The sequence below is a fragment of the Cydia splendana genome, chromosome 2 (genome assembly GCF_910591565.1).
Source record: "Cydia splendana chromosome 2, ilCydSple1.2, whole genome shotgun sequence".
NCBI classification, from domain to species: Eukaryota; Metazoa; Arthropoda; class Insecta; order Lepidoptera; family Tortricidae; genus Cydia; species Cydia splendana.
The window spans coordinates 22,917,089-22,931,664 of NC_085961.1; the positions used below are offsets into that span (position 1 = coordinate 22,917,089).

General features: G+C 34.4%; 1 protein-coding gene across 1 annotated transcript in view; it reads left to right on the forward strand.

Moving 5' to 3' along the window:
• LOC134806027 (uncharacterized) overlaps positions 1-14,576 on the forward strand; it is a 41,826-nt gene extending 27,250 nt beyond the window's left edge. The window contains exons 3-4 of the mRNA XM_063779234.1: positions 9,076-9,186; positions 13,301-14,576. Of these exons, the coding sequence (XP_063635304.1) occupies positions 9,076-9,186; positions 13,301-13,533 (344 nt within the window). The 3' untranslated portion in view covers positions 13,534-14,576. The remainder of the gene's footprint in view (positions 1-9,075; positions 9,187-13,300) is intronic.

Sequence of the window (14,576 nt, forward strand, 5' to 3'; positions counted from 1 at the left end):
CTTTATAACGATCGACAATCGGTGGTAGCCGCGGTGCGAGTGAGGGAAAGCGCCTATTGCAATGCAAGCGAACTTTCGTTATCTTTAAATAAACAGGTAGAGCTATTGTGCCTAAGATCGTGCTGATGGCAGACGATCCATTTTGACTTAACGATTTAATGAATGGGCTTCGAGACCGGGAAATTAGGTAACTAAGCTTTGCAAAGGTTAACTGTGACCCGTTCCATTTACAATCGCGGTGGGAAGATAGTCAAGTACAAGATAGTCATACTAACAAGGACAATTACTTATACCTATGTGTACTAACTACTTGTATATTGTAGAAATTCTTGTAAGTAAACTAGAAAATACTTTCTTTTACATGTTTTCGAAATATTAAAGATTGTAGCCTTGTGATTATGTCAGAATGAGTAATGAGTAGGTAAGTGAGGCAGTATTGTGGCAATATATTATTAAAATAAACAATTCACACTTTCATATGCCTATCAAATCAAAAAGATTACATTGGATATATTTATTTATTAATTTAAACCTTTGGGAAACAAACAGGCAAATAACACATTAACAAGCCACACGGTTTCCACTAATGAATAGTAACAGTTATGTTGCTCAGAATCTAACATTAATACAATTTAAACTTAAACCTAATTTAACATTAATATGTAGTGGCCCAAAGTCAATTGCAAAAAGGTTTGTGGAGCGAGTTCGCCGATTAGGACAGCGAATCGAAATTTTAGATAAAAGATTAGGTGAATCAATAGGGCCATGTAAGATTTTGAACAAAAAAATTTGATCTCGAATTTCTCTACGTGTTTGAAGAGACTCTAAATCAAGGACCGGAAAACCCCTCTTTACGCTTAATCCTATCCATTCGGTAACCCAATCGATTCGGTTACCGTATCATTCGGTAACCCTATCATGCTGTTACCTGATTGTAATGGTAAGCTTATTGAAACGGTAACCCTAACCTTTAACCGAGTTAATCTCAAAACCCCATCGCGATAGGGTTTTTGTTAGGGGTTTTTAACAGGTTTTTATTCAGTTATGGTAACCTTTATTATCGGTTGCTTATAGGTTTGCTACATCCGTATTTAGTGATGTGCCGTCAGTAAAATACAAAAAAAAAAAGTTCATTTATTAATTGTTAACTTTGTTAATTTTCTTAATTTAGTTTTTTTTTTACTTTTTTATTTATTTACTATAATTGATTTATTTTATTAATATTATTTATTTTATTAATGTTATTTATTTTATCAATAATATTCATTTTATTAATGTAGTTTATTTGATTAATAATATTCATTTTATTAATGTTATTTACATTATTTATTTTGTTTATTTTGTTTATTTTGTTTATTTTGTTTATTTTGTTTATTTTGTTTATTTTGTTTATTTTGTTTATTTTGTTTATTTTGTTTATTTTGTTTATTTTGTTTATTTTGTTTATTTTGTTTATTTTGTTTATTTTGTTTATTTTGTTTATTTTGTTTATTTTGTTTATTTTGTTTATTTTGTTTATTTTGTTTATTTTGTTTATTTTGTTTATTTTGTTTATTTTGTTTATTTTGTTTATTTTGTTTATTTTGTTTATTTTGTTTATTTTGTTTATTTTGTTTATTTTGTTTATTTTGTTTATTTTGTTTATTTTGTTTATTTTGTTTATTTTGTTTATTTTGTTTATTTTGTTTATTTTGTTTATTTTGTTTATTTTGTTTATTTTGTTTATTTTGTTTATTTTGTTTATTTTGTTTATTTTGTTTATTTTGTTTATTTTGTTTATTTTGTTTATTTTGTTTATTTTGTTTATTTTGTTTATTTTGTTTATTTTGTTTATTTTGTTTATTTTGTTTATTTTGTTTATTTTGTTTATTTTGTTTATTTTGTTTATTTTGTTTATTTTGTTTATTTTGTTTATTTTGTTTATTTTGTTTATTTTGCTTATTTTGTTTCTTTTGTTTCTTTTGTTTATTTTATTTATTTTATTTATTTTATTTTTTATTTTTTTAAATATATTTTTTTTATTTAATTTATTTATTATATTCTGTTTTTAGTATTTGTTGTAACAGCAGCAACAGAAATACATAATCTATGAAAATTTCAACTGCCTAGCTATCACGGTTCATGAGATACAGCCTGGTGACAGACAGACGGACAGCGGAGTCTAAAAAAATACTACTTACATTACTACCTACTACTACCTATTTCCTTTTACTCTTTCGGGTTTAAAAAAAATCCCGTGAATTGTAGAAGAAAGTTTTGTTGGAATGTAGAAAGCATACTAAGTTGGGCTAAAATTTACTTGAATACGAAGAAGAATAAACACAGGAATTTTATTCTTAATCCAATAGATTTGAATTAGAATAGTTCTTGCACTCGTTATTTTAGAATAAAATGAAAGTTAATAAATCATGTCACTTTTATTTAAATGAAAAATAAAAAACGGAATATTTATTCCTAATGTAGGATTATTCTAAATAACGTCTTTTTAAATTAGAATGTTATACTCAATTAATTTAACTTTTGTAGTACAATGTATAAAATTAGTAAAATGAATTTCACCCCTCTTTTCAACGGTCGGATTGATTTGAATTTTTTTTAGCGTAATAGATTATATTGTGATAGATATGTACATTTTTTTGGAGCCTTCGAAACGGCGATGATAATTTGATAATGAAACTACATATAAAGTAAACTGCGAAATTATAATTATGATGGTTCAATGTATATTCCTTTGCCAATTAAGTATGTCGTATTTTGTTTATTATTCTTATCAGCCTTGAGGTCTTTACGTATGCTATCTCTTTCACACCTACGGAAAGTGAATGAGATAGCAAATTACATCAGGTAAGAAAATAGTCCTACGCTTATCACTAGATTTGCTGAATGTCGCAGATCGCAGCATGAATTGTATTGTATTATTTGCTGTGTTTCCACTTGAGACCGTCATTTATTACTCATTGGCAATAACAATAAGATTAAGTCGTGGCGTGGTGAATTTTTTGTCAGCATTTGCTAAACACGTGCGGTAGGCAGTGTGTCAAACGATATTAATACCTATTCATTTCCGTCTAATAATGAGTACAAAAATTTTAAATATCATCAATATCAGCTGAACTTTTAAAAACACAATGAGTCTCGGTAGTAACGCGGACACTGAAACTACATAGGGGCTATTCATAAATTACGTCATTTCAAATTAGGGGGGGGGGGTCTGGACATCGGATGACGGTAGCATGAAGTAGGAGGAAATGGGGTCATTTGAAGCATGATTTTTGGATGATTATAGGGGGGGGGGGGGGGGTCAAAAATCGTCAAAAATCGATGACGTAATTTATGGACAGCCCCATACTAAACATAATTCGAAAACAAAAAATCATGAATACTTTCCCCATTTGTTCCTGCCCAACGTGACCGCCGCGATACATGAGGTGGGGACATATGGGAATGATTTAAATGAAGTGCCTATTCCCATCTGTGCCCGGCGGAGAGAAATAGGAATACACCATATCGAGCTATTCCTTATCATACCTTTAAAAACATATTTTTTAGGGTTCCGTACCCAAAGGGTAAAAACGGGATCCTATTACTAAGACTCGGCTGTCCGTCTGCCTGTCACTAAGCTGTATCTCATGAAGCGTGATAGCTAGGCAGTTGACATTTTCACAGATTATGTATTGCTGTTGCCCCTATTACAACAAATACTAAAAACAGAATATTATAAATATATAAGTTGGGCTCCCATACAACAAACATGATTTATTTGCTGTTTTTTGCGTAATGGTACAGAACCCTTCCTGCGCGAGTCCGACTCTCACTTGGCCGGTATTTTATTTTTTTACATTAAATTAGGCACAGTGAGCCATTGAAGTGTTTCGCTATCCACCATCCGAGCAGATCAGCTGAATTGTACCTGATGATTTAGTTATCAATCATAGTACAAAGACTATGCGGCAGTAAATTAAATTCTTAAGATTTTATTGAATAAAATTAGGTATAAATTAGACAACTATTATTATTTACTTCTATCTATACGGCACCCAGACTACATTTTAATCCAGGAATATTATTAAGAATATAAAATCAAGATTACATTAACTTGATTAAGAATGAGATTATTCTTATTAAATTGTTTATTTGAATAATTTTGACGGGAATAAATCAACATGATTTTATTCTTAGAAATTCTTATTCAAATAATGATTTTATTCTTGAATGCCCAACACTGCTTACTAAGTATGTATCTATTTAATTTAATCAAAATTATTTCACCTTTCCAATGTTACAGATACTTAATAAATATAATGAATTCTGGTATTAATGAAAGATTTGAAGTATTAAAATAAGGTTATCACTGCTATAGATAATATATATATTTTCTGCTCGCTGCATTAAGCAAAACAAGGTAAATTACGACTTTTAGCTGACACAACTTACCGCATCTGAAAACGTTTAAAAGTAATTGCTTATTATAAAATAAGCTCATTATTAGGTATTATGTCATTTGTCAACAATGGTTAAATATCTACCACAATCCGCTAACGCATGTATCTTTATCACAACGACATTTTTTTAATCACTCTATCTAAAGATAAACTATAACTACCAGTAAAATTACTAGTTAGGTTAAATTTTTTCCTTAAATCAGTCTTTAATCTGTAGGTACATACCAAGTTTGAACCCGAAAATAGAAAAATAATATCTAAGTAGCATTAAAAATATAACTAAACAATAACAGATATTGCTAGGATAGGATGGTGTTTACTCGCAGGAAGCCCATTTCTAAAAATTCCAAACTAGAACTGCTCCGAAATGAGCAAAAACAATAGGAACACACAGGTATAAAAGTATAAAGATAAACAAAGGAATGGCCGCGCTGCGGCTGTCGCTCCAAAATAATACTGTAATCGCCCAATAATGTTTTCAATTTTAGCTTAAGGAGTCAAAGTACAATATTGTTTGAATTGACAATAAGCGAAGTTACCGACAAAGAAACATGTTTGTGCTGGAGACTTAATAGACCGCCCATGCCAACCACGGTTATTCAATAATAAGTTCAATTTAAGTGTGCGTAAAGATTACAATCGTTTGAACTGGTTCAAAACCTTATTATGAGGTAACTGAATCGACTGGGTTTTTATTTCGGTTACCGGTAACCGAGGTTAACTCGATCTGATACGGTTACCGAATCAAAGTGTTACCTTATCAGACGGTTACCGTTATGGTAGGGGTTTTTATAACCACTTCTAAAATAACCCTATGAAAAACCCCGGTTAAGGTAACCGGTTCCGGTCCCTGCTCTAAATTGTTAGTGCTAAAAGATTTAAATTTATATTTCATTGTCCTAATAAATTTGTTTTGAATTTTTTCAATTGTATGGATGTGAACATTGAAATGAGGAATCCAGACTGTAGTTGCGTATTCTAAGTTTGACCTAACAAATGCGTTAAATAGAAGTTGCAGAGTCTTAGGGTTTGTAAAATCCTTGCTTTGGCGGAAAATGAATCCCATCATTCTGTATGCTTTCGCTGAAATTTTGTCAATATGTGAAATAAATTGTAGTTCACTATCGAGATTTAAACCCGGATCCCTCACTTCTGACACAACCCTTAACATTTTGTTGTTTAAAAAATAATTATACTGTATCTTATTGCGTTTTCTTGTAAACACAGCACAGCACTTTTCGACATTCAAGTACAGCTCATTCATAGAACAATATAAAGTCAGTCTATCAAGATCAGCTTGAAGTTTCATGCGATCATCTCTATTTTTTATAATACTATATATCTTAGTATCGTCAGCATATAATAATAAATCAGAAAATTTGAAACAATCAACAACGTCATTAATGTAAATATTGAATAATAATGGACCCAAGTGGGATCCCTGAGGTACGCCTGAAGATACGGGAACAAAGCTAGAAGTATACCCCTTTATAGCAACTGCTTGCGTTCTATCGCGCAGGTAGGAAGTAAGCCATCTCAAAAGATTACCGTGAATTCCAAAAGTTTGTAATTTTTGAATAAGCAAAGAATGAGAAATTTTATCGAATGATTTGGAGTAGTCGGTATAAATAACATCTACCTGGTAGCCCTTATCCATTGCATTCGTCGCATAATCAGACCAGATACTACAGACCGATCTCGCTAGCGACAGTGGTAGCTAAAGTGCTGGACAGTCTGCTTAGTACACAATTGGACAAGTACCTTGATATACATCAAAATCAATTCGGTTTCAGGCCTGGACTCTCTACGGAAACTGCCATATTGTGTCTTAAGGAAACTGTCAAGCACTACACAGAGAGAGGCACATGTATTTATGCATGCTTCCTTGACTTATCGAAGGCGTTTGACCTCGTCAACTACGACGTCCTCTGGCGGAAGTTAAAGAACACGAAAATGCCGGTTGAGCTTCGTAGAATGTTTAAATACTGGTACCTAAACCAGAGGAATGTAGTACGATGGTCAAGCGCTTATTCGGAGCCATACAGGTTGGAGTGCGGGGTGAGGCAGGGAGGGGTGACCTCGCCCAAGCTTTTCAACCTGTATATCAATGCACTTTTAGAGAAGCTCAGCAGCACTAATATCGGATGCCACATTGGCGATACATGTCTGAATAATATAAGCTATGCAGACGATATGGTGCTGTTGAGTGCCTCTCCTTGTGGTTTGGCGAAGCTCATAAATATATGTGAGAAATATGCACTCAGTCACGGTTTGACATATAATGTCAAGAAAAGTGAATGCATGGTCTTTCAAGTTAGAGGTAAAAAACTACCACCAGTACCTCCTATTAAGTTAAACGGAACTCCACTTAATAGGGTGGACCGATTCAAATACCTTGGGCATGTAGTAACCTCTGACTTGAAAGATGATGCTGACATTGAAAGGGAACGAAGAGCGTTGTGTGTTAGAGCGAATATGGTGGCCCGCAGATTTGTTAGTTGCTCCACTGAGGTGAAAAAGACTCTTTTTAGAGCTTTCTGTACTACCTTTTACACTGCTAATCTGTGGGCGTGCTATACCCAAAAGCAGTACAACGCTCTTCGTATACAATATAATAACGCCTTCAGGGTGCTGATGGGACTACCTCGTTTTTGTAGTGCGTCGGGGATGTTCGCGGAGGCCAGGGTGGACTGTTTTTACACCACAATGAGGAAACGCTGCACATCCCTGGTGCGCAGAGTACGGGCTAGTTCCAGCGGCATCTTGAGGGCGTTCGCAGAGAGGTTTGACTGCCAGTACCTGAATCACTGTCATATGATTCACGTACTGGTGTCCAAGCCTCTCTAAGGCTCTTATTGTTTGTTGTTTTAGTATAAGTTAGAATATAATGATTTAATTTATTTTAATTTTAATTATTGAATTTAATTTATTATAATTTATTTGAATTTTAATGTAAAATAGTTAATTTAATTTTAATCTTAATTTTAATATAATAAGTAAATGTAAATGTAATATGATCCTAAGTTGGTCGAAATAAACGATTTTTATTTTATTATATTATTATTTATTATAATCGATCAACTGACATAAATTGGACTCAGTGGAACGTCTATTGATAAACCCATGTTGCTGATTTACCAATTTCGGTCGAACTGAGTAAATAAAAACAGTGAGTCGTAGATAATTTTTTCGAACAGTTTAGGGATAACCGACAACTTAGAGATACTCCGATAGTTTTTTATATCATGTTTATTGCCACTTTTATGGATTGGAACTACGATCGATCTCTTCCAACAACATGGCAATGTCCCGGTCCTTAAAGAAAGATTGAATAGTAGGCATATGGGAAAAGCTAACGTCGCCCGACAGTTCTTTAAAAATATTGGATGTATTCCATCTGGTCCACAGCCTTTAGAAGTCACCAATCCTTTAAGGTAGCTTTCAACTAGAGAGGTAGTGATATTAACATTATTTATTAGGCAATTCGAAAACACAGTGTTATTTAATGCAATTGAAGTAGATTGGCAAGGTGAATGAAAGTTAACATTATTCACGAAAACTGACTGAAAATAGGTATTAAATAAATCAGCGACTTCTTTGCTGCTATTACCAACACTGTTGTCCAAGAAAAGTGTGTTGGGTATCCCGTTTACGCTCATCTTAGACTTTAAAAATGACCAAAAAGATTTTGAGTTATAACGAATGTTGTTTTCAGATCGTGAGATGAATAATTTGTAGCATGAATTTTCCATGGATTTAATCTTTGCCCATAATTTTGAAAATGCTATGTAATCCGCGATTCGTCCATAAATCTTCCATTTTTTATGAGTCTTTATTTTATTCTTAATCATTTTTATTAATGGTCGGGAGTACCATACGGGAAATTTATTATGGCTAGAATTTATTATTTTAGTGGGGATCAGATCATCTATAATTCGGTTTAGAATATCATAAAAAGTATCTACAGCATTTTCTATGCTATCTTCTGGAAGACAACGTTCCCAGTCCACTTTATCCAGTTCTGCGTTTACTCGTACAATCACCTAACACTACGAAATGATCGTTAGGAAAATCAGTGTAAATGTTAGATAAAAATTCAAAAAATGATGATTGGGACTCTATCTGGAACTTACTTTGTGGAAAATAACAAGTTAACAACCTTATTTTCTTACCTGTAGGTCCTTGAGAGATAGGTACATCAATCCAGGTGACGTTAAATTAGGTAGGTACTTTGAGTAGTTACGAGAAAATAAGTAAGTAGTTCGTGAAATAATAAGACAATAAATCAGCAACTATGATTTTCGGCCTTTTTCCTTATAGGTATTTTATATATTAGAAGTATTTCAAAGGAACTCGTGATTATCTGTGGGAACCTACCTACATTTAGGCTGATTACAGAGGTCTAGAAAACAACTAAAGAAGCCACTATTTATCTTCCATGATATTGAGGTTGGGCGCAATGTAAAAGACGTTCGAAAAAGACAAACTATGTAGGTATGTACTTATTTATAGGACAAAAAACAATAACTTTCAATATTACCTAACGCTTCATGTATCCATGTACTTAAGTATAAATACATATATTATGTTTGTATTTATCCCATAATAAAGTTTGCAATCGCATGGTTTTCAGGTAAACCCGGCACGGACTACCCTGTGCTGGGCGCGGTGCCGTACACCAACTTCTACTGCGACGACCAGCCGTACCCCGGCTTCTTCGCGGACATGGAGACGCGCTGCCAAGGTAACTACCGATTAAGCCTCGTTACTGGTACTTCCAGATGCTCACGAATACAGACTCACACTAGCTGCACACACAGACAGACACACACTAGCTAGGCACATACTAGTTGGTTGCACAGCACTATCTTCGCCTGCGACCAGCCCTTCCCTAGTCTATTTAGTTTCTGGTCCAACCTTTTAGCTAATCAAGATGAATAGTGGGTAATAGTGGGTTGGCGCCGACTGTCATAAACGATAGGCGATCTTGAAAATATAAAATTTGACGAGAGTGAATAGACTCTTTTACGTAATGCATGGATGCATTGGGGCTGTCCATAAATTACGTCATCGGTTTCATATAATAATATAATCCCCCCCCTATAATCATCCAAAAATCATGCTTCAAATGACCCCATTTCCTCCTACTTCATCATGCTACCGTCATCCGATGTCCAGACCCCCCCCCCCTAATTTGAAATGACGTAATTTATGAATAGCCCCATTAGCATGTTCCAACCTGGACTGCATCGGCACTTACCATTAGGTGAGATTGTGGTCAAATGCTAACCTTTTTCCAATAAAAAAACACATATTTTTTACTAGAACAAGTTTTCCTTAAAAAATGGGTCCATGTGCTTAATGAACCGTTTGTTCTTTATTCAACGGACGACGGACCAATGAGGAAGATGCTTATACCTACTTAGAACAGTTCTTTATACCTAGATATCACGTCGTATCAAATCATAAAACAATGGGTGCATTCAACTTCATAAAGTACTTATGGAAAATATTATGTAAACCCTCTTAAAAGTTCTCAAGTGCACATAATATATGCTACCAACAATAATGTCCTAAGCTCAAGCCACTAAAACGACAATATTCTCCCACGATAATCAGCTGTTAATTGAAAGCCAATTCTATTTCACATAGGTAATTATCTATTAGTACATTAATTAAGGATAATTATAAAAAGTTATAGGGGACAGTATTAGATAATTGACATTATCCAAATGTTTGTAAAATTGTTTTGTTGGGACCTCCTCATGTTTTGGTTTAAAATTAATTTGTGTTTGTCAAAAACCGTATAATACTGCATATAGAGTTTCTAACAGCCTTGTACAGAGATGAGCAACATAAACATAAAGGCAAGTGACCTTATGGTTCACATAGTCTGAGGTCAGCTAATTATAACAAAAACCGACCCGGATGGCGACCGCGTCAATTGGTAGGTCAATATCGTGAGATCCGGAAAAAACTAACACGAATTTTGATTTATTTTCGTTTAGATGTAGACCATAAATATGGCCGTTATATTTTATAGCATAATAAACATTGACATACGGAGGCTTACCTATCGGACTATCATGAAACATGGGTGCAGAAGGTGATAAATCAGTCGATACATTTGCTAGCGTTATATCTGCACCGAAAGCGTGATAGTTGAAATGGTTATGAGACTTCTATACCTATTGGTGTACAATTATAGGAGTTGGAAGTTGCACGATTTTAGTACTAATACGATAGGAGTTTGATGATTGTGTAAATTGTGCTTAGGGTAGACCCTTAAAAGTACGTAGGTACAGTAGGGTAAATTAATGATAAGCCGTACCTAAGCCCACCCTTAGGTGAGCCGGTGTTGCTAAACCTATCTGTAATAATGTTCTTAGTTACACATGGGAAAGTAGGTAAGTAATAGTACATTACTACAGAGGCCGGGACGAAAGGGGTTGCCGGCCGAAGACATATAGACGGCCGAGCGAAGCGAGGCCGAATAGGTCTGAGCGCGGGCAACCCCATTTCCCGCCGAGGTATGTATAGTGCTTTTCTCAAACATGCAATGAAATAAATAAAATAAAAAATCCACGAAACCCAAGTTTTATTTATAGAAAAAACTAAAAGTAAACTACACCCAAAATATAACCAACACGTACCTATATCATTATCACGCGTATGTTTTACACGAGTCGTGTATTTTTACTACCCGTATATTTTCATGTATCTTTAATTTTTTCGCCTTGTATCCGTCTGACTGTCGTTTTCGTCACATAAATTTACATAGTCTTTCATGTTGATATCATGTTTCACATACATCGTTGCTTTATGCATGGAGTAAATAAGTATAATTTCCACAGTGTTGACGAATTTGTAGTTACATTCATTTAAAATATGCCACAAAACTGTTTCTGATAAACTGTAAGCCATTTTTCTTAGTTTCTCAAATAATAAAATTGCCATAAGCCATAAGCAACCATATACATACTTCGTCTTTGACTTGGCGGCAGAGGCAGCAAGTTATTAAAATCAATTCTGCTTACGCTGCCAATTCCAACACCTACGATTACAATTAATATTAATTTCATTATTTCGTCGGAACTCATATTAAAGTACGACGCACCATAAATCCAATAAAACAGAATGAATATTTTTCAACTTTACCTCCATAACAATTTAAAAAATATAACTACGCGTGTTTGAGTAGACCTTTTTACCGCTAACGTTTAGATGAAATATTTTAAATCTTTTTATTTGTGTAGTTAAATTTATAATTTAAAATTATAGAATGTATTATTTATTAAGTTCATGTTGATTTTATACAAATAAAACTGCAAATTATAGCAAACATTGTTTTTTGTTTTTTTTTTTATAGGCGTAGTGGCAGAGTGTCATTACGAACCATAAAGCAAATACTGCCTCTAGTTTTTTTTAATGGATGAATGCCACGATGCTGTGTCACAAATATCTGTGAAATGAAAATTAAAAAAAGAGGACTTTGCCGGCCTAGGCCTGCAAGATGTGTATGAAATTCCATTAACGACCTTTTGTCCTAGCCGCACCTGAAACGTCATACTTCGCAGCCTATTATAAGGAACATAACATCAATATTTCATTGCATGTTTGAGAAAAGTATATTAAAATATGTACACAATTGGTAAAATAACATTATTTTAATAGTAGATTGTTAACCAAGGGATGAAAGGCACTCATTACTGTCGAGGTAGTTTAGTCCGAGACTGAAATAGTGCCTTTCACCCGAGTTAAACACCCTATTTTTCCTTTCGAATACGAGGAAAGTAAAATACATGAGCATTTAAAAAAACACAGCTAAGTAGGTATAAACTTCAGTAGTATTTCTTGAGGGTAGGTACTTTTAATTTACAATTTAGGTAAAAATATCGTTATTTATGGATGGGAGTTAATTATCAGAATGGTAATTGTATAACAAAAAGAAAAAAAAACACGTAAGTATTGACTTAGAAAGTAGTGCTCTAGAGCAGAAACGTATCATTTTCTGCACACTTTTTAGAAAAACAACGACCCACTTTCAGAGCATGAGAAATGAAAAATATTAAATTAGTAAGGTACCCGTAACTAACTTTAATGATCATTTAATGTTAAGTTAATTAATATAGTTATAATTAATGAATATAGTTATAATTTGGTAAGCGATTAAAAATAATTATTCGGAAGAAAACTGGCATTTTGATTATCTTTTAAGTACATTGTCAATTTCAATACGAAAAGTGTGTCATCGCTGAGAGCGCCATTTACATTTAGTTTTTACCGGCCTTCCACATAAAAATCATTCAAAAGCTTAAGCTTTTTGGTGCAATTCATAAACGCCTGTCAAGTCTAACAAGGCCTTGATAATTGTTTAATTGTTTGTCCTTATCGGTCATTTTGACATTTGTGTTTGTTAGATAATGACAAAATTTAACACAGTTTTTTTGGGGGTTTATGTATAACAGGCGGATAAGTAAAACAAAAACGATATCTTATCAATCTTTTTTACAAATCTTATCTGATATCTTATCATGTTATCAGAGACTCGACTTGGTAATCAACACTCTATGATAGGTATTTCTTGCCAGCGCCCATATAACCCATAACCAACTGAGCTGCCAAAACCTTACTCGAGTTGATATTTTATTCTTATCACACCTTGGTTAGGTCCACACCAGCAGGCGTATTATGGATGGCTTTATCCACGTGATAAAATAACTGTCACTTTTTAACACCGCGGGATAGAAAGTGACGGATACCGTTTTATCACGATGTCACGTAGACAAAAACGACCATCATATCCGTGCAGGTATTCTTTTGAACAATTATAAAATGAAAAAACTATCTGGTTTCAGCCTGGCACTACTGCGACATCGACGGGCGGCAGGCGTCGTTCCTGTGCCCCAACGGCACGGTGTTCTCGCAGGGCGTGGCGTCCTGCGACTGGTGGTTCAACGTGCGCTGCGCGCTCTCGCCCGCGCTCTACCCGCTCAACGCGCGCCTCTACCGGCGGAAGTCGCGGAAGCAGGCCAGGCCCGAACCGCACCGAGTCATTGACAAGCAGTTGCTTGATGAGATCTTTCTGTAGACAAGTATACTTTAATTAAAGGGATAAGACGCCTGCGCTTTTATCGTATACTTACTTCTTAGAATGATAAACCCGTAACAGACTACCGCACCGCACCGCTACCTTGGTGCGGTGCGGCGCACGTATCGATAGTGTGTTAGGTGAAATCCGTACGTGCGTTAAAGATGCAGTTATAAGTTAGAGCGAGAAAGAGATTTGACCGCACGCGGTGCGGTGCGGTAGTCTGTTACGGCTTTAAGGGCCACGATGACAGCCGATAAAAACGCGACGATCTTGTCCAGCTAGTGAGTGATTCATTATTGGAAGCATACAATTAAAAGGGTAACTGGAAATAGTCTAAAGAGGGAGTAATCCGCCGAATCGCGCGCTCCCGAGCTGCCATCGCATTGTTAGTATTTTTACACTACTGTGCCTGTACAATGTCTATCTACCGCTTTGAGCATTAAAGGTTGAATGTACCTTATTCATCTTTTATATTTTCGACGTGCTTAATGAAATATACTTTCAACACAATTAATAAAACCAGGTTTTTTCCATAATTTATTTTAAAAAGTCCGAAATTATACTTTAGCAACTTTATGACTCTTGTTCAGTAGGTAGATGTTATGAGATGGATGTGCCAGTGTTTAAAAACTGATGTTAAATACTTATTTTGCAAGAATTGTGGTTGTCATTTCATTATTGGTGCCACGTCCATTAAAAAGGTTGTCTACCTTAATATTAGGTGAAAAAACAAACATTCTAAATTCGTAGAATAGAGGTAGAGGTGAGGTCATCCTACCCTTCGAGTTTGAAAAATATTATAAATTAATCTGATAATATATTTGAAATATTATTAGTAGTAAATATATGTGTCTGGTATGGTTCGTCGACACCTAACTTTAAAATAATTATTACTAAAATAACAGTCAAATAATGCGTCGAAAAATTAAAAAAAGCGGCCAAGCGCGACCCATGTCGGAGCCGGACCTTATTTTACAAATGGGTCGGTAAAGTTGGTCAAGCAGATCTTGTCAGTAGAAAAAGGCGGCAAATTTGAAAAA